Source organism: Ranitomeya imitator, chromosome 3 (assembly GCF_032444005.1).
Source record: "Ranitomeya imitator isolate aRanImi1 chromosome 3, aRanImi1.pri, whole genome shotgun sequence".
In the NCBI taxonomy this organism is placed as follows: Eukaryota; Metazoa; Chordata; class Amphibia; order Anura; family Dendrobatidae; genus Ranitomeya; species Ranitomeya imitator.
Genome location: NC_091284.1, coordinates 500,703,090 through 500,721,424, shown reverse-complemented (window position 1 = coordinate 500,721,424; position 18,335 = coordinate 500,703,090). Strand labels below are relative to the sequence as shown.

General features: G+C 42.1%; 1 protein-coding gene across 1 annotated transcript in view; it reads left to right on the top strand.

Moving 5' to 3' along the window:
- The window catches only part of DMD (dystrophin), a 4,179,683-nt gene that overhangs the window by 1,828,827 nt on the left and 2,332,521 nt on the right, over positions 1 to 18,335 (top strand). Inside the window, exons 36-39 of the mRNA XM_069757653.1 lie at positions 881 to 1,009; positions 1,854 to 2,024; positions 15,031 to 15,153; positions 16,566 to 16,703. Coding sequence (XP_069613754.1) covers positions 881 to 1,009; positions 1,854 to 2,024; positions 15,031 to 15,153; positions 16,566 to 16,703 — 561 coding nt within the window. The remainder of the gene's footprint in view (positions 1 to 880; positions 1,010 to 1,853; positions 2,025 to 15,030; positions 15,154 to 16,565; positions 16,704 to 18,335) is intronic.

The window sequence follows — 18,335 nt, the reverse complement described above, 5'->3', positions numbered from 1 at the left end:
CACTGGGACCTGAGAATTTCATACCATTTGACTTAAATTTGATTTTCATCAATTAATTTGCTCATCTCTAAAATATATGGGAAGCATACATAACTGAGTTCAGCAGCCCCGATCTGAGAACTCAGCTTATGCTGGCAACCAAGGGAAAGCCAAAAAGCCACAAAGCTCAGTTTTTGGCTGCAGCACTGTCGAATATGAGCAGATCTCCAGATGGTGACTTTTGCGTCCAGCCCTGCATAGGAGAGCAGGTCTGAATTGTGGTAAGATAGTAAACCCTGTAGCTTGGCATTCTGCCTTAGAGATTTTAATGGAAAGGATTTAGCTGTCATTATACCGGTAACGGGGGCTCTGGTAGTCACTATTGTGAGTGGGACAGGAGCTGGATGTAGCTCGCAACCCTCTCTCAGAGCTGAATTTGGCCCATGACCCTCTGTTATAACTGAATGTAGCTCTCAAGGCCAGAAAGGTTTAGGAACTCTGCACTAAGCTAATCAAAGACTTAACGGTTCTCTTTGGGATTGAGCCCATCAGAAATTAATTTTTATCTGTGACAACCATACTTTTTAAATAATTCAGGGGTCATACCAGGCTAATATAATTCACATTAAATTCCCACAAAATGTACCTCTAAACCATCCTTCCTTCCTCTTTACGTCAGCTATAGAAGTTCTGAAACTGTGCTTAACCACACCACCATGGTCCACTGTTCTGTTCTCTAAGAAATATGAGGCCAATATTTATTGAGGATGTTTTCTTTTGCTACATGCCCATTGGCAAACCTTTATCTAAATGTACAGAAATACTGAAGTGTAAAGATACTGTTTTATTCAAGGCTCAACAGAGACTTCCTGATCCACCACTTTTGGGATATTTGTTGCAGGAATATCAAAAGCAAATGGAATCTTTTAATCAAGGAGTTGCTAACACAAGTGCTTGGATGGATCATGCAGAAGCATTACTTGATGAGATGAAGAAACAAAAACCTCAACAAAGAGAGGAAACGCTGAAGGTATCTTGATCTATAATCTTGTACTCTTCTGAAATATATACTATATTCTCAGTTTATCTGCTCTATATAGGCAAAGCACCCCTCTTGTTCTTGAGCTTTCTCTTCTATTCAATTAAGAACTGCTCTGCAATACCAGACATAGTGCATTCATTCTGTGTGCTTAGAATAGCATTATTATAGGCAGCACACTCGATGATGTACTGCAAATAAACATGATTTGAATGCTGTCGTGAATTATCCAATCCCCCTACAATTAAGCAATGTGCTCATTTGTTGTGGGATTTCCAGCCTTTTTTCACAAACCGATAATGGTTGAATGAGCTTTCAAACAAATGCTCGCTCTCTATTATCGTCTTCTCTAGATGAACTTTAAACACAATGGCTTGGTAAATGATACAATTAACAAAGTAAAATAAGTTAGTCTGTATGAAGTCATACTAAAAACACTAATGTGTGTAATATAGGTGTATGTACTAAGAAAAAAGAGTGAAGCAGGAAACAGTATGGAGATTCATGATGTACTGCTAAAACAGGGAGATCCCTGATGCAGTACACTGTAGGTTCAATCGCTGTGTGTGTGTTCAGATTAGAGAAAACTTCCTTGTAATTTTCGCAGGGAAGGACAATATAAGGGGTTGTCAGACTCATCTGACACTCTCAAGGGGAAACAAAAGTACAGGAAAAATCAACTGATTCTTGCTTTTTCTAATATGAGGCGTCACATAAAAACATCTAAGGCTAATTCAACTTTAACACATTTTACTATATGTTCTGTACTTGATATGAACTTTATATGACTTCCATTCATGAATTAATTTTTTTTTTCAATGTCTGTGGCCTATAGATTTTAAAGTCTGAGCTAAATGACATTCAGCCAAAGGTGGATTCAGTCCATGATCAAGCTGAGGAGTTAATGGCAAATCATGGCGATCACTGTAAGAAGATAGTGGAGATCAAGGTGTTAGAACTTGACCAGCGATTTACCCCAATATCCCAAAAAATAAAGAGTGGAAAGGTATTTCATTAATTTAAATGTTGAGTGTAATTTATAGTGTAATTCAAAGGACAAAGGTGCAAAGGAGAAAGCAGTGTCTTATAACGGTGTGATTCATAGAAAAAATATTTAGGGATGGTTTAAGGAACATGACAAAGATTTTAAGTTGCATGCTTGGACTACAAATGTCACAATCTGTTAGCACATATATAGGATGTGCTGGAAAAACAAGTCTGATCAATGGAGATCCCACTTTGCAGCATACTGGATTTAGAGTACCTTCTGCTAAAATAATGGTTCAGATACCACTGGGCAAATTCGAAAGTCTTGTGGCATTCACTAATGAGTCTGAGCTGTTGGGTAGCATAGGATTCTACTTAATATTGGCCATGTAGTGTCAGTGTTATATGTTTGCACTATTTTTAAATTACAGTTAAAATGATAAAGAGATTGCCAAGGATTAAATCTCCTTGGCATGGTTGCTTTTCATACTTGTCTCTATTTATTTACTTCTGTAGATAAAAAAAATTGCTTGGTTTTTCAATTTCTTTACAACCACTTTATTATCAAAAGTAAAAATCTTCAAGGAGGTCTGAAAGTTTGAGACATGTCAGAAAGTTTTTAAAAATCTCCAGAATTGTACTTATTCTTTGGACCAGACACCAGAAAGAGATAAAAATATGAACTCAATGACTTTGTTCATAGAGTAATTATGCTACTAGATATTGTTTCTTATTACATTAAGTTCCAACCTTCATGGATTGAATAAATAAAAATTGTATCCAGTTTATATTATACAAAAACAAAAATATGTTTTATTCTAAGTGGATCTATGACTTAATTTTAAGTTCAGGTCATGTTTGTATTTAAGCTTTATTATTCACTCATTATCTTTAGTTTATTTGGATTGACGTAGAGGAAAATGTTCAATATCGTCTCAGTACATTATGTGCTAATCTCATAGGACAAAGACACCTGTCTAATTATTAATAGTTTAATAAGGTTAGGGCTGAGCTATAAGTCATTAAAGTCACATATTAAATCTAGTTTTACGCATTTTATAACTGTCAGCTCAATCCCTGCTTGAAGACTAATATGTTCAATTGCCCTATTAACATGCTTAGTCTAAGATGTTTGTTATTGCTAGGGATGGTAGCCAGACATCTATGTAAAATATTTTTTATTAAAATGCTGGATAACAATCAAACCTAAAAAATGTTGTTTCACATAATATACACTCTATAAACTTAATATTAACATCACTTTTATTAATCTCTTACAATAAGAAAATACCCTGTTTCCTCAACAATAAGTCCTATCTGCCAAAAAATAAGCCTTTCCAGGAATTTTTTACCTTTTTGGAGTAGGCTTGAAATATAATCCCTATTCCAAAAATCAATCCTAGATGCGGTTCAATGAGGAAGAGTCAAGGCAAGACCCTTAATTAAAGAAAGCAGTCACACCCAAAAGAAAGCGGACACCCCCCCAAGAAAGCAAGTGCATATGACTAGTTATGCAGATTTTTGTCAAGTCACTGCATTGTTACTGTTTTGCTTTTCGCAAAACATTTTTTGCTTTATATTACAAATTACAACTTGTTCTTACATTCCTGAATGCTTCAGTTTGTTATTAGGTTGATTCCCAAGTGAAAGGTCACTGCTTCAAATTAAGGAGCAACCATGAAGAACATTTCCCATCCCGGTCATCGATAGCAGTCTCTCTTCCAAGAAAATTGCCAAACTGTATCACGTGAGGGTCTTGGCAGTTGAAAGAATACAAAATGACGTCCATTGATCCATTCAAAAGCCAAGAGGTGGATGTCTATGCAAAATATTGGAGTCAACAAGTTGGCTCATCACAAGGTCTCTCAGTTCTGATGCGACAAGCACAGCATTGGAGGTTGTTTGCATGCTTCATAATAGTGTGGGTCACAGATGTCAATGCAAGTACTGTGAGAAACACATTACATAAGTCTGGAATAGTGGCCCAAAAAAAGGTAAAGAAGCCTTAATTTTAATATCATCATAAGAAGCGTTGACTCAAATTTTAAAAAGTACAAAAAAGTAGTCAGTAGAAGACTGGAAACACGTGATTTGCAGCGATAAGACCAAAGTCAATAGGCTCTGTTGATTGCAAATTAGTATGGAAGAAGCAAGGTAAAAAGTGGTGAATAGTAGTGTTGAGCATTCCGATACCGCAAGTATCGGGTATCGGCCGATACTTGCGGTATCGGAATTCCGATACCGAGATCCGATATTTTTGTGATATCGGGTATCGGTATCGGAAGTGTAAAATAAAGAATTAAAATAAAAAATATTGTTATATTCACCTCTCCGGCGGCCCCTGGACATCAGCGGGAGGATCCGGCGTCCGGCACGGCTTCTTTCTTCAAAATGCGCGCCTTCAGGACCTGTGGTATGACGTCCCGGCTTCTGATTGGTCGCGTGCCGCCCATGTGACCGCCACGCGACCAATCAGAAGCCGCGACGTCATTCCTCAGCTAAAGTCCTAGAATGAGCGCCTTTTAGGACCTGAGGAATGACGTCGCGGCTTCTGATTGGTCGAGTGGAGGTCACATGGGCGGCACGCGACCAATCAGAAGCCGGGACGTCATTCCACAGGTCCTGAAGGCGCGCATTTTGAAGAAAGAAGCCGTGCCGGACGCCGGATCCTCCCGCTGATGTCCAGGGGCCGCCGGAGAGGTGAATATAACAATATTTTTTATTTTAATTCTTTATTTTACACTTTAATATGGATCCCAGGGCCTGAAGGAGAGTTTCCTCTCCTTCAGACCCTGGGATCCATGAGGATACATTCCGATACTTGATGTCCCATTGACTTGTATTGGTATCGGATATCGGTATCGGCGATATCCGATATTTTTCGGGTATCGGCCGATACTATCCGATACCGATACTTTCAAGTATCGGACGGTATCGCTCAAAACTAGTGAATAGATAAATTGAAGGAACTGTCAAGTTCGGTGGAGAAAGCCTGATGATATGGAGTTGTTTCACAGCCAAAGGCTTTGGATACTTGATCAGGATCGCTGGTGACTTCAATGATGAGCTATATGTGATCATCCTATAAGCTACTTTGTTCACTTGAGTACCATGGTTATGAAAAGGATAACATACTATTCCAGCAGGACAATGACCCGAAGCATATATTGGTGAAGAAATGGTTCAATGATATTGAAGTTGAGGTGCTGGATTGGTCTTGAAGAAAAAGATGTATGAATACACAAGTGAGTCGACCAGTGTGCACCAACTTTTGGAACATGTAGAAAAGACATGTTTGAATGTGATCGAGAGCATGGCCAGAAGGATTAAGGCAGTGTTGAAAGTCAATAATGAATTTACAAAATCCTAACAAAATTAAAAAAAAAAAATAGATTTTTAGAAGCATAACAGTAACAATGCAGTGTCATGACAAGAATCTGCATAACTAATGCAAAATAGTTGCAAGTCAAATTTCTGTATGAAATAACCAAGATGATTTTCTATAAAATTAGGTTAATCACATGTTCAAAGCTGTAGTGGATGGTGAGATATGGAGCCTGGAAGTTGGTGTATATCCGATACTTAGCTTAGAAGCTGTACATAGGATATTCACCAAATTGCATCCAGGTCAAGGGCAACAGTATCCATCCTATACTACCAAGGAAATAATATGGAAAACATTTGATGAATCCAAAGTTTTTCGTACACTGTCTGTTGGTGAAAATCAAACCTAAAAAATGGTTTAATTACTTGAAAATGACATATCGGCTAAATGTTGTGATCCAAAATACAAAGCAAAGCTGTAGAAGTGATTCCTGCTCTGGTTGACTGGAATCACCTAGGTGTTATGACCTGGTGGTCAGGACAATAATGGACCTGGCGGTTAAGAGCACACGGAATGACCTGATAGTTACTGATAATAAAGGACGAGCTCTGGGACATGGGAACTCTGCTGACCGCAATCCCTAATCCTATCAAACACACTAGCAATAGCCGTGGATTGCGCCTAACGCTCCCTATGCAACTCGGCACAGCCTAAGGAACTAGCTAGCCCTGAAGATAGAAAAATAAAGCCTACCTTGCCTCAGAGAAATTCCCCAAAGGACAAGGCAGCCCCCCACATATAATGACTGTGAGTAAAGATGAAAATACAAACACAGAGATGAAATAGATTTAGCAAAGTGAGGCCCGACTTACTGAACAGACCGAGGATAGGAAAGGTTACTTTGCGGTCAGCACAAAAACCTACAAAAAAACCACGCAGAGGGCGCAAAAAAAAGACCCTACGCACGACTCACGGTGCGGAGGCGCTCCCTCTGCGTCCCAGAGCTTCCAGCAAGCAAGACAACAATAAAAATAGCAAGCTGGACAGAAAAATAGCAAACCAAAGAAATACAATGTTAGGGCTAGCGGAACGCACCAAATAATAAGACTGATAGTGTACGGTGCGTTCGTAGCCCGGGGTCCACCGTGCAGAGATGGAACCTGCTGCTGAGTAATGACGGACTATATGGCGGTACTCATAAGTATACTCGCATGGGTTAAACTTCACCCAACGTGAAGGAAGCGATCCTGTTGCGTCACAGGATCGCGGTACCGCACATAGAAGGCGAGCAAGCAGTCAGCGAACTTAACCCCAACTAGGATTGAAGTCCGATTAGACCACTTGCTGACACAACACCGCAACAGGGTGTGTTAGGCAACTCTTAATAATTAGAGCACCGAAGTGCGAACTGTGCCGTGCTGGCAGGCACCACTAAGCACCCAGACGTGGGTCAGGAAGCGCACTACTGGCGCGTGGCGCCGCACTGGCGGTCACAGCAATAGACGCTGATACGTGTGTGACACGTTGAGTGATTTGTCGGGCGCTAGATAGCAGCCATACTCCATACGCGAACAGTCATACAATAGGGTAGGGGTATTTAATGAACGACTTGCACTCACAACAAACACACGTATTCAATTGTACACTAGCGCATGGCCGTGCGGTCATGCGCAGTTTATATAATTGCAGGACAGGAAGTGGCCACAGAAACTTTGCCCTTCCAGGACCTGCCAAGAGGACCAATGGAATGCTCTGCAGAGCCAGAGCACATGACCCTCGATCTCCAACGGGAGATCTTGCTCTGGGCATGCTCAGTGTGCGCAAACAAGGACTTAGTCCCAGGGAAGTCCGCTCGCCGCTGACCAGCACTGACTTTAATGGCAGGAGCTGAAGAAGCAGCAGTAACTCTCTGTACAGAGTGAGAGTGAGCAAGACACTGGGAGCGACGTCAATGCTTAGCATGCTCCACTGCGGCTGCAGGAGAATGGGAGACCGCAGAGGAGACGGATCGAGATTCCCCCTGTGCAGCAGAGGAAACTCGACTCCTAACATTACCCCCCCTCCTAGGGCCCCCCCCTCCTTGGGCCTCGCTACGCTCGAAGGCAGCAATGAGCTGTGGGGCCCGAATGTTTTCAGCAGGCTCCCATGACCTGTCCTCTGGACCATAACCCTTCCAATCCACCAAATAAAACGTTTTGCCGCATACCACCTTGCACCCCAAAATAGCGTTCACCTCGTAATCGTCCGTAGACGAACCCGATGTCCCGGCAGATGACTCGGAAAACCGGGACATGTATACGGGTTTCAAGAGGGACACATGAAAGGTGTCGGTGATACCCAAGCGTGGAGGAAGAGCCAGGCGGTAGACCACAGGATTAACCTGTTTGAGAACCTTGAAGGGACCCAAGTAGCGAGGAGCAAACTTAGTGGACTCAACTCGCAGCCTGATGTTACGGGCGGAGAGCCACACCAAGTCGCCAGGGGCAAAAGTCGGAGCGGGGCGCCGATGAACATCGGCGGAGGACCTCATTCTCTCCTTGGAGGCCCGAATGGCATCCTGCTTGCGATCCCAAATGTCCTGTGCCTCCACAGCCCAGTCTGCCACCCTGGGATCAGCGGAAGACACAGGCATGGGCACAGGAACACGCGGATGCTGGCCGTAATTTAAGAGGAATGGAGTCTGACCGGTGGAGTCGGCTACGGCATTGTTAAGTGCAAACTCTGCCCACGGTAGCAAGGATGCCCAGTCATCCTGTCTGGCAGAAACAAAATGTCGCAGATATGTGACCAAGGTCTGGTTGGCCCTTTCTACCAACCCATTCGTCTCGGGATGATATGCCGAAGAGAGATTTAACTCAATACTGAGTAGACGACATAGCTCCCTCCAGAATCGAGACGCAAACTGGGGACCCCGGTCACTAACAATTTTGTCTGGCATACCGTGTAAGCGAAAGATATGCTTGATAAACAAGACAGCCAACGCCCGTGTAGATGGTAGCCGTGGAAGAGGCACCAAATGCACCATTTTGGAAAAATGATCGGTGATCACCCAGATAATGGTGCAATTACGAGACTTGGGTAAGCCAACCACAAAGTCCATCCCGACCATCTCCCAGGGCCTGTCAGCCACGGGCAGAGGATAAAGCAAACCAGCTGGCCGTTGCCGAGGAGTCTTGTTCCTGGCACAAGAGACACACGCCCGAACGTACTCCATGACATCACGAGCCATATGCGACCACCAGTATGTCCTCGCCAGTAACTCTGATGTCCTTTTAGTACCAAAATGTCCACCCACCCTGGACGAGTGCGCCCAAGAGAGAACCTCCGGTCGCAAACTAGATGGAACAAAAGTCTTGCCCGGGGCACAGACTCCAGCGAAACCGGGGCCACGGTTCTCAAACTCTCGGTGGGGACAATAAGCCGAGGCTCCTCCTCCTCCTCCGCAGATGACACAACGGAGCGAGAGAGAGCGTCGGCCCGAATGTTCTTCTCCCCAGAAAGGAAATGGAGGGTGAAATGAAACCGGGAGAAGAACAAGGACCATCTGGCCTGGCGAGAATTCAACCGCTGAGCTGTCTGCAGATACACCAAATTTTTGTGATCTGTGAAGACTTGGAAGGGAAAACGTGCTCCCTCCAAGAGATGTCTCCACTCCGAGAAAGCCAACTTCATGGCTAGCAACTCCCTGTCCCCGATGGAATAATTCCTCTCTGCTGGTGCGAAGGTCTTGGAGAAAAAGAAGCAAGGATGCTTCCGACCTTGAGCATCCTTTTGGAAGAGGACTGCTCCAGCACCAACAGAAGAGGCATCCACCTCCATGATAAATGGCTTATCAACATCGGGGCGATGAAGAATGGGAGCGCTAGCGAAGTGTGACTTTATAGAGATAAAGGCCTTGGAGACCTCCTCAGACCACAATTTGGGATTCGCCCCCTTCTTGGTGAGGGCAACCAAGGGAGCTACCAAAGTTGAGAAATGCGGGATGAACTGGCGATAATAATTGATGAACCCCATAAAGCGCTGCACCGCTTTAAGAGAATGGGGTTCCTGCCAGTCCATCACAGCCTGTAGTTTGGCAGGATCCATAGCCAATCCCTGGGCTGAGATGATGTAGCCTAGGAAAGGTAAGGACTCCTGCTCAAACATACACTTCTCCAACTTGGCATAGAGGGAGTTTGCCCGTAGGAGGTCGAAGACTTTGCAAACATCTCTCCGGTGGGAGTCAATATCTGGAGACTAGATGAGAATATCATCCAGATAGACTACGACCGAGGTGGAAAGCATATCCCGGAAGATATCGTTCACAAAGTCTTGGAAAACGGCTGGGGCATTACAGAGCCCAAAGGGCATCACCAGATATTCATAGTGCCCATCCCTGGTGTTAAAAGCAGTCTTCCATTCGTCCCCCTCACGGATGCGAATCAGGTTGTAAGCACCCCGCAGATCTAATTTAGTAAATACCCTTGCTCACCGAAGCCTATCGAACAGTTCAGATATCAAAGGCAAAGGGTATTTATTCTTAACGGTGATGGCGTTAAGACCCCTGCAGTCTATGCATGGACGCAATTCCCCACTCTTCTTCTGCACGAAGAAGAACCCTGCCCCAGCAGGTGACACTGACTTCCTGATGAACCCTCTTGCCAGATTTTCCTGGATGTACTGTGACATTGCCTCCGTCTCCGGGAGAGATAGCGGATAGACTCGACCCCGGGGAGGCTCAGCACCAGGCAAGAGGTCAATAGGACAGTCATAGGGGCGATGGGGCGGAAGGGTCTCCTTTGCCTTTTTGGAGAATACGTCTGCATACGACCAATACTGCTTGGGGAGAGAGGAAAGATCTGCGGGTACCTCTGTAGTAGCAACCTGAACGCACTCCCTCTGACACCTACCCCCACAAGATTCACCCCATCCCAGAATTCTGCCTGAGGACCATTCGATATGAGGAGAGTGGTACCGTAGCCAAGGTATTCCCAACAGGACCTCATCAATTCCCTCTGGAATGATGAGCAGAGAAATAATCTCCTGATGAGATGACGACATGGACAGAGTAAAAGGGATGGTCTGGTGAGTTATCTGTGAGGGCAGAGTCGACCCATTCACCACTCGTACCGTTACAGGTTGAGCTAGCATAACCAGAGGTATTGCGTGGCGTTGGGCGAAGGCAGAAGACATAAAATTGCCCTCCGCCCCAGAATCCACGCAGAGCTCTACCGAGTGGGAGAATGAGCCTATAGTAATTGTCCCCTTAAAGGACAATTTAGAGGCAAACGTCGCCGTGTCTAGTGTACCTCCACCTACGACCACTAGACGCTGACGTTTCCTCGACCGCTGAGGACATCTGGTGGCTAAATGTCCAGACTGCTGGCAAACATGACAGACCCTGAGTGCACAAGCGGTCCGGGACTTAGGTCCCGCTTGTGACACTTCCCTGGCCTCATGTGACTCAGGAACCAGGACCGGAGATTCCAGAGGTTTGGCGAAAGTAGGAGCCAGCCGAAACCTCTGCCTACACTGGGCTCGCTCTAACCTCCGCTCGTTAAAACGGAGGTCAATTCGAGTGGAGACTGTTATTAACTCCTCCAGTGTGGCAGGAATCTCCCTAGTAGCCAGAGCGTCCTTTACATGGTCAGCCAAGCCCCTCCAAAATATGGGGATAAGAGCTTTATCCGACCATTCCAGCTCAGATGCTAAAGTGCGGAATTGGACGGCAAAATGACTGACCAAGGACTCACCCTGAGTTAATGCCAGCAGTTGGAGCGCAGTGTCATGGGTGACTTGAGGTCCTAAAAAGACCTGTTTTAAAGTGCTCAAAAACAGAGGAGCACTCTGCACCACATGATCGCCACGCTCCCACAGCGGCGTAGCCCATTCCAACGCCCTGTCCGACAATAGGGACACAATAAATCCCACCTTAGCCCGCTCTGTGGGGAAACGTGCAGCCAGAAGCTCGAGATGAATAGAGCACTGACTCACGAATCCCCTACAAAATTTGCTATTACCAGAAAATTTTTCTGGCAGCGGGAGGCGAGAAAATGTCAGAACAGGGGTGGCAATGGACAAAGTTGCTGCAGCCACGCTGGCAGCCTGTACAGCAACTGCGGTAACATCCACAGCTGATGTTGCGCTCTCGAGAGCCGCCAACCTACCCTCCAGCTGCTGTATATACCGCAGGGATTGCTGTTTGTCCGTCATCACTAGCCAGACCCTGGCGCTAGTGTAATGTTAGGGCTAGCGGAACACACCAAATAATAAGACTGATAGTGTACGGTGCGTTCGTAGCCCGGGGTCCACCATGCAGAGATGGAACCTGCTGCTGAGTAATGACGGACTATATGGCGGTACTCATAAGTATACTCGCGTGGGTTAAACTTCACCCAACGTCAAGGAAGCGATCCTGTTGCGTCACAGGATCGCGGTACCGCACATAGAAGGCGAGCAAGCAGTCAGCGAACTTAACCCCAACTAGGATTGAAGTCCGATTAGACCACTTGCTGACACAACACCGCAACAGGGTGTGTTAGGCAACTCTTAATAATTAGAGCACCGAAGTGCGAACTGTGCCGTGCTGGCAGGCACCACTAAGCACCCAGACGTGGGTCAGGAAGCGCACTACTGGCGCGTGGCGCCGCACTGGCGGTCACAGCAATAGACGCTGATACGTGTGTGACACGTTGAGTGATTTGTCGGGCGCTAGATAGCAGCCATACTCCATACGCGAACAGTCATACAATAGGGTAGGGGTATTTAATGAACGACTTGCACTCACAACAAACACACATATTCAATTGTACACTAGCGCATGGCCGTGCGGTCATGCGCAGTTTATATAATTGCAGGACAGGAAGTGGCCACAGAAACTTTGCCCTTCCAGGACCTGCCAAGAGGACCAATGGAATGCGCTGCAGAGCCAGAGCACATGACCCTCGATCTCCAACGGGAGATCTTGCTCTGGGCATGCTCAGTGTGCGCAAACAAGGACTTAGTCCCAGGGAAGTCCGCTCGCCGCTGACCAGCACTGACTTTAATGGCAGGAGCTGAAGAAGCAGCAGTAACTCTCTGTACAGAGTGAGAGCGAGCAAGACACTGGGAGCGACGTCCCTGCTGAGCAGACTCCACTGCGGCTGCAGGAGAATGGGAGACCGCAGCGGAGACGGATCGAGATTCCCCCTGTGCAGCAGAGGAAACTCGACTCCTAACATACAAGCTGGAACTTAGCTTCTGCTGGGAAGATAGGTCACAAGAACGATCCAGGAGTGAACTAGACCAATACTGGAACATTGACAGGTGGCATGGAGCAAAGATCTAAGTGGAGTTAAATAGAACAGCCAGCTAACGAATTAACCTCGTCACCTGTGGAAGGAAACTCAGAAACACCCACCAGAGGAAGTCCAAGGACAGAACCAGCCGAAGTACCATTCATGACCACAGGAGGGAGCCCGACAACAGAATTCACAACACCTAGGTATTAGAGAGAGAGTTATTCATTTTAGTAGCTGCCATGAAATGCAATATTTATCTGTTGCAAATGCTTGCTAAAATGCCTTGGTCACCACAGATTCCCATGAAAATAGCAATTAATTACACAAGGTGGTTTATATGGTAACTGAAATCAGTATGAAAAGTGTTGTCTGTGGTGAATCGACAATCTTAATACCTTTAAGATGGTGTAATCCATTATAATTTTAAGAAAATTTAATTTAATTTTCAATTGAAGAATATTTTAAATATAATTAGTTTTCTTTTCAGCTAACTAGACTGTAATATGCTGTATGGTAGCCTAATTTTAAAGGGTTTTTCTGTACGTCAGCTTTTTCTCCCTATTCATTTAGGTTTGTTTGTTTGTTTTATACATACAACATTTTTGTCTAATCTAATCAATTTAACCCCTTTCTGACATCAAGCATACATTTATGCTGTTGTCGGACTCTCTCCCTTTGGTATGGGCTCCGGTGGTGAGCCCACATCTTTTTTGGGACATGTCAGCTGTTTTAAACATCTTACGTGTGCCTGCAATAGCTGCAGGTGGAATTGTCATCCACCCGTAGCTAATAACCAGTTAAATGTCGCTGTCAAACTATGACAGCGGCATTTAACAAGCGCTTCTGGCAATAGCGCCGGAAATATGCACACTGTTGATCCTTGTTACGTGGTTGTGGCTCAGCGGTGTGCTGGCATGACAGCTGGAGGTCTCCTGGAGACCTCTATGGTTGTTAGTGCCAGCTTGCTGTAAGCACCACCCAGTGGTTGGTGCTCATATCAAGGGAGTAATTCTGCTTTATAGAGGCAATCTGATCATCGCCTCTATGTAGTAGAGCTGATATGTCTGTGGCAGCTTCTATTCTCTCATGGAGACTATTGAAGCATGCAAAAAGTAAAGAAATTTTTTTAAAGTATTAAAAAATAGAAAAAATAGAAAAGTTCAAATCACCCCCCTTAGCCTCATTCAAAATAAAGCAATAAAAATGAAACATACACATATTTGGTATCACCACATTCAGAATTGCCTAATCTATTAATATAGAAAAAGATTAACCTGATCGCTAAATGGCATGGCAATAAAAAAAGCACCAGAATTACATTTTTTTGGTTTATTGCATTAAAATGCAATAACGAGCAATCAAAAAATCGTATCTGCACCAAAATGGTATCATTAACAACATCAGCTTGGTATGCAAAAATGCATGCTCTCACTCAATGCCCTTGGCATGCCCTCACTCAACCCGTGATCGCGAAAAATGGAGATGCTATGGGTATCGGAAAATGGCATTTTTTTTAACAAAGTTTGGAACTTTTTTCACCAGTTCCCTGTTTTCCATGTTGCATAGATTTAAGAATTAGTAAATCTAAACTATGATCATATATTTGTTTAATTTAACATTTTTTAAAGGTTTTCCCTTTAAAATAACTATGTAAATTATCCCCTTGGTTTAATAAATTACATTAGTAGCGATTTAAGTTAGAATGTGGCAAACATGTTGCTTTTTTGAATTTATGTTTTTTTTTAATATTTCACATACTTAGGCTTCCTCGACCCTCCCTATACCTGCCACAATCCTCGATTGGCTCTTCTATCATCTTTCTTCTGTAGTCTTCTGGTTGGGCATTCCATTCAATAGGCACCACACTTGCCATATGAGTGCAAAGCACATAAATAATATTGTGAGTACTAATGAATGGAAGACCTAGCAGGAAGGAAAACCAAAGAAAGAAGATATAATTTCAAAGACAGAAGGTATGAAAACCATTCAAAGAGTGTGAAAGATACAGGAAAGACCACAGAAAAATTAGTATGTAGAAAGATTTATTTTTTAACCCCTTTTAGTCAATTCAATTTGATTTGAATTTATTTGATGCAAGTCAAATTTTCCCTTGAACTGAGTGAATCTGCCCAAAACAAATTTGTGATGATTTGCTTGACACTAACAAAATGTAAGTAATATAATACTGCTAGGTAGCAAAAATTAATTAATGCAACATGTTTATCACATTATTACATTACCCTCTTTTATCCAGCGAATTGGAGGCTGCTTGCAAAAACAATAAGATTTTGATTATTCAGTATGTCAAGGGGCTTTTCACTGTAGATATGAAATGATGTTTATTAATTTATTACATTTTACACTTAGTGTTTATAAAGAAAAATGAACTGGCAATACTAAGTTTGAGCATGTATTTTATAAACTACATTCTCCTAATGCAGGCAATGGTTTCATCCAAGGAACTGGAACAGTTTAATTCTGATATACAGAAATTGCTTGAACCACTGGAGGCTGAAATTCAGCTTGGAGTGAACATCACAGAGGAAGACTTCAATAAAGATATGGTAAATTATAAGTTAAGGATGCAAAATGGCAAATAATGGGAAAAATAAAAAACTGGACTTTTGGGCACCATTTTTTTTCTCTTATTTTAGTTATTTTTGAAGTTGGCCCAATTCACACATTTCATTCTGTATAAAAAATTGATTTTAAGAAAATAGGACAGTAGGTGTAAAAAGAAAATTCTCTTTATTTATAAGCAAGAACGCTCTTTGCCATATGTGATTACACATGACACAATTCACACTTGTGATGAAAGAAACTTGTGATGACATTTTGACAGTCCTCTCTATCACTGCTTTGCAGCTTTGTAAGTGTTACATGTGTGCTGCAAGTGTATTTTAGTTATACAAGGTGGTATGTACATTTTAGCCAGAAGTCTAAAAAAGTTTTACTTTAGACACTTTAGTTAAAACCCATTTTTTTCCTGACATTTAATCTTAGTATTCCCTCTCTTAGGTCAGAACGGAATCAATACAGTTTTAAAAAAAATGTGAAAAATCATAATAAAAGTAGACACAATGATTTATTAAGCTTCAATCACTGAGGACTCTCAATTCTAAATATTTTTCTTACTGAGCTTCTGTTTCTTTTATCAAATTCCCAATGACTTAGAAGTTTGCATACACATGATTATTAAATTATTAATATCGCTTTTATGTTATCTACTTTGGGTAAAATAGTTATAATAGTCTTACACAAACTTTTCACAGTAAGCTGCTGGAATTTCAGCCCACAGCACTAGTGTGACTAAGTCAGGCTTGGAGGTCTTCTTGCCTGCACATTTTTTTTTTTTATTTCTGCTATAAATGTTTTATTGGATTGAGGTTATGACTTGGTGAAGGCTACTCCAATGTCTTCATTTTGTTGTCTTTAAACTATTTTGCTACTAAATAGTTGTTGCAGTCATAGTCCATTTGGTGGACAAATGTGTGCCCAAACTTCTACTTTTTGGTTGTTTTGAGATATTGGTGACTATTCATTAAGACTGGCATGTGAAAGTAATACGGTGCTCCAAATTAATTAGGAGGCGCTTGCCATTTAATTAATTTTGTGCATCTTACAAGCATTATGTCCCTTCCTTGCACGTCATCATAAATGCTACTCCAGTTGGAACTGGAATAGTATTTCGGTGTAAAAAACGTTAGCACATTTGCAGAAATAAATAGGCAGGCAAGCTATTCATTCCCCACCCCAGTTTCTGTCCAGCTCTGCCCATTTTGTCAGAGCTACTTCAAATTGAAATGAAAACTCCAAAAGTCACTAGATTTTTTAGCAGAAAATTTGTTTCAAACATTTTTTATGACTTTTCAGACTAATTGCACTGGTATTTTAATGTAGAAGCTTTGACCAGTCACCCCCTATTTCTGCAATATCACCATGCCATTTCCTTCCTTATAATTCCATTTATTTTCAGAGCCAAGACAATGATGGGCAAATATGGGAATTGTTGCAAAGGGGAAATAATCTTCAGCTTAAAATTGGAGATGATAAAAAGAGAGAAGAAATCAAGCTGAAACAGCAGCTCTTGCAATCTAAACATAATAGTGTCAAGGTAAGTCAAACATTTTTAGGTGATGCTGAATATCAAATCAAAATTAATGTTGTAATATTAGCTACTAAAGGAAAGATCATCAAAGGAATAAAGATATGAGAAAATATTGTTTATTATTCACTTTTAATTTTTGTATGTTGTAAGATTTGAATGATTTTTTTTTCTATGTAATTATCTGACAGTTTATTGGAAACCATTTCAGAAATTACAATCATATTGAATTGTAAAACACTTTAAAAAGAAGTAGCATTTCTCGTAACCGCAAGATTGCGATGTCATACAATATCCCAAAGCTTAGCATTGTTTCTGATTATGACAAAATGTCCTCTTTACACTGCTTCTTAAGGGCACTCCATCATTAGTTGTGTTTTCAAGAAGTGAGGTCATTGATTTTCACTTTTTGCTACTCAATAAAGGCATTCACCCCTGACAGATAAGAAAAAACTCAATGGAATATTGATTGACTTTTTGAAAATTCAAACAGCCTCTTATTTTTCTAGCAATTTTAAATAACTTTTAAGTCATTTATGGATGTCTAGATGTGCTCCATTCATTCTAGAAGACTTAATTATTTACCTGAAATGTCTAAAACTGCATAAATAAATATATGATGTGGATAGGTTATGAAGTCATATGAATTGTCATAAGATCGATAGATATGTATTTATGCAAGTTTCTGCTGCATCCCTCCATACACTTAGGATTTTCAATGTGCACATCACCACTTTAATTGATATTTATATACTCCCTTATGGGGATACTTTCCTGTATCACAATCCATGCAGCAACTCCAAAGGCACCAGAACTTGAGTACTTTATCAAAAGTAAAAAAAAAAAAATATGTAAAGTAAAGCATACATGGAAAAAACTTCATGTTTTTTCACATTTTTAATTCATGATATAGTATTGTTTTCGAGAATAAAACACATAACTAAATCCAAACATTTCCTATTTGAAGAATGAATATATATGTCCATTTGTTTTCTTTTTCATTGACTTGCACATCAGAGTAAAAAGCATAAATTGTTTGTAAGTAAAATTTCCATCCAGTCATCCGGGAAATTATAGATGAATATTGTGGGTGATTCATCTAACTCGTTTACATTTTAATGCAGCTTTATTTATATGCATAGCAGTCTACGATATATGACTGCTGTAGATACTTTTAAGGGTTTTGATAAATGAGTGCCATTGTGCAGCAAATAAAACACTGTCATTCCATTTACAATAGAGAAAAAGTGAGTATCTGTTCTCACAAGTAAATTAAAGGGACTTTGTTGGCAGAGAATAGCTTTTCGAATCAAGGACAGGCGCTTGGTGCATCATGGCGTGGCCAAACATTAATGTGCACCTTCCCACCTGCTTGGTTTCCCTCTATCTCTGCCTTTCTTTTCCTTGGTAAAGGCAGAGCTGTCAATCAAGGAATGGGGTGGAGCAAAGTGAAAAGCAAGTAGGTGGGAAGGTGCACTTAAAGAGTGATTATGCTTGGTTTGAACAGCTATCCTGTGCTTACAGAGTCTCTGTAAACCTTTGTAACACAATGGGATCAATTGACTATTCTGAAAGTGTACCTCCATTGAAGGTAAGGGCCCTTAGCAGATGCATACTGGAGGTGTAACCCAGACAAACATT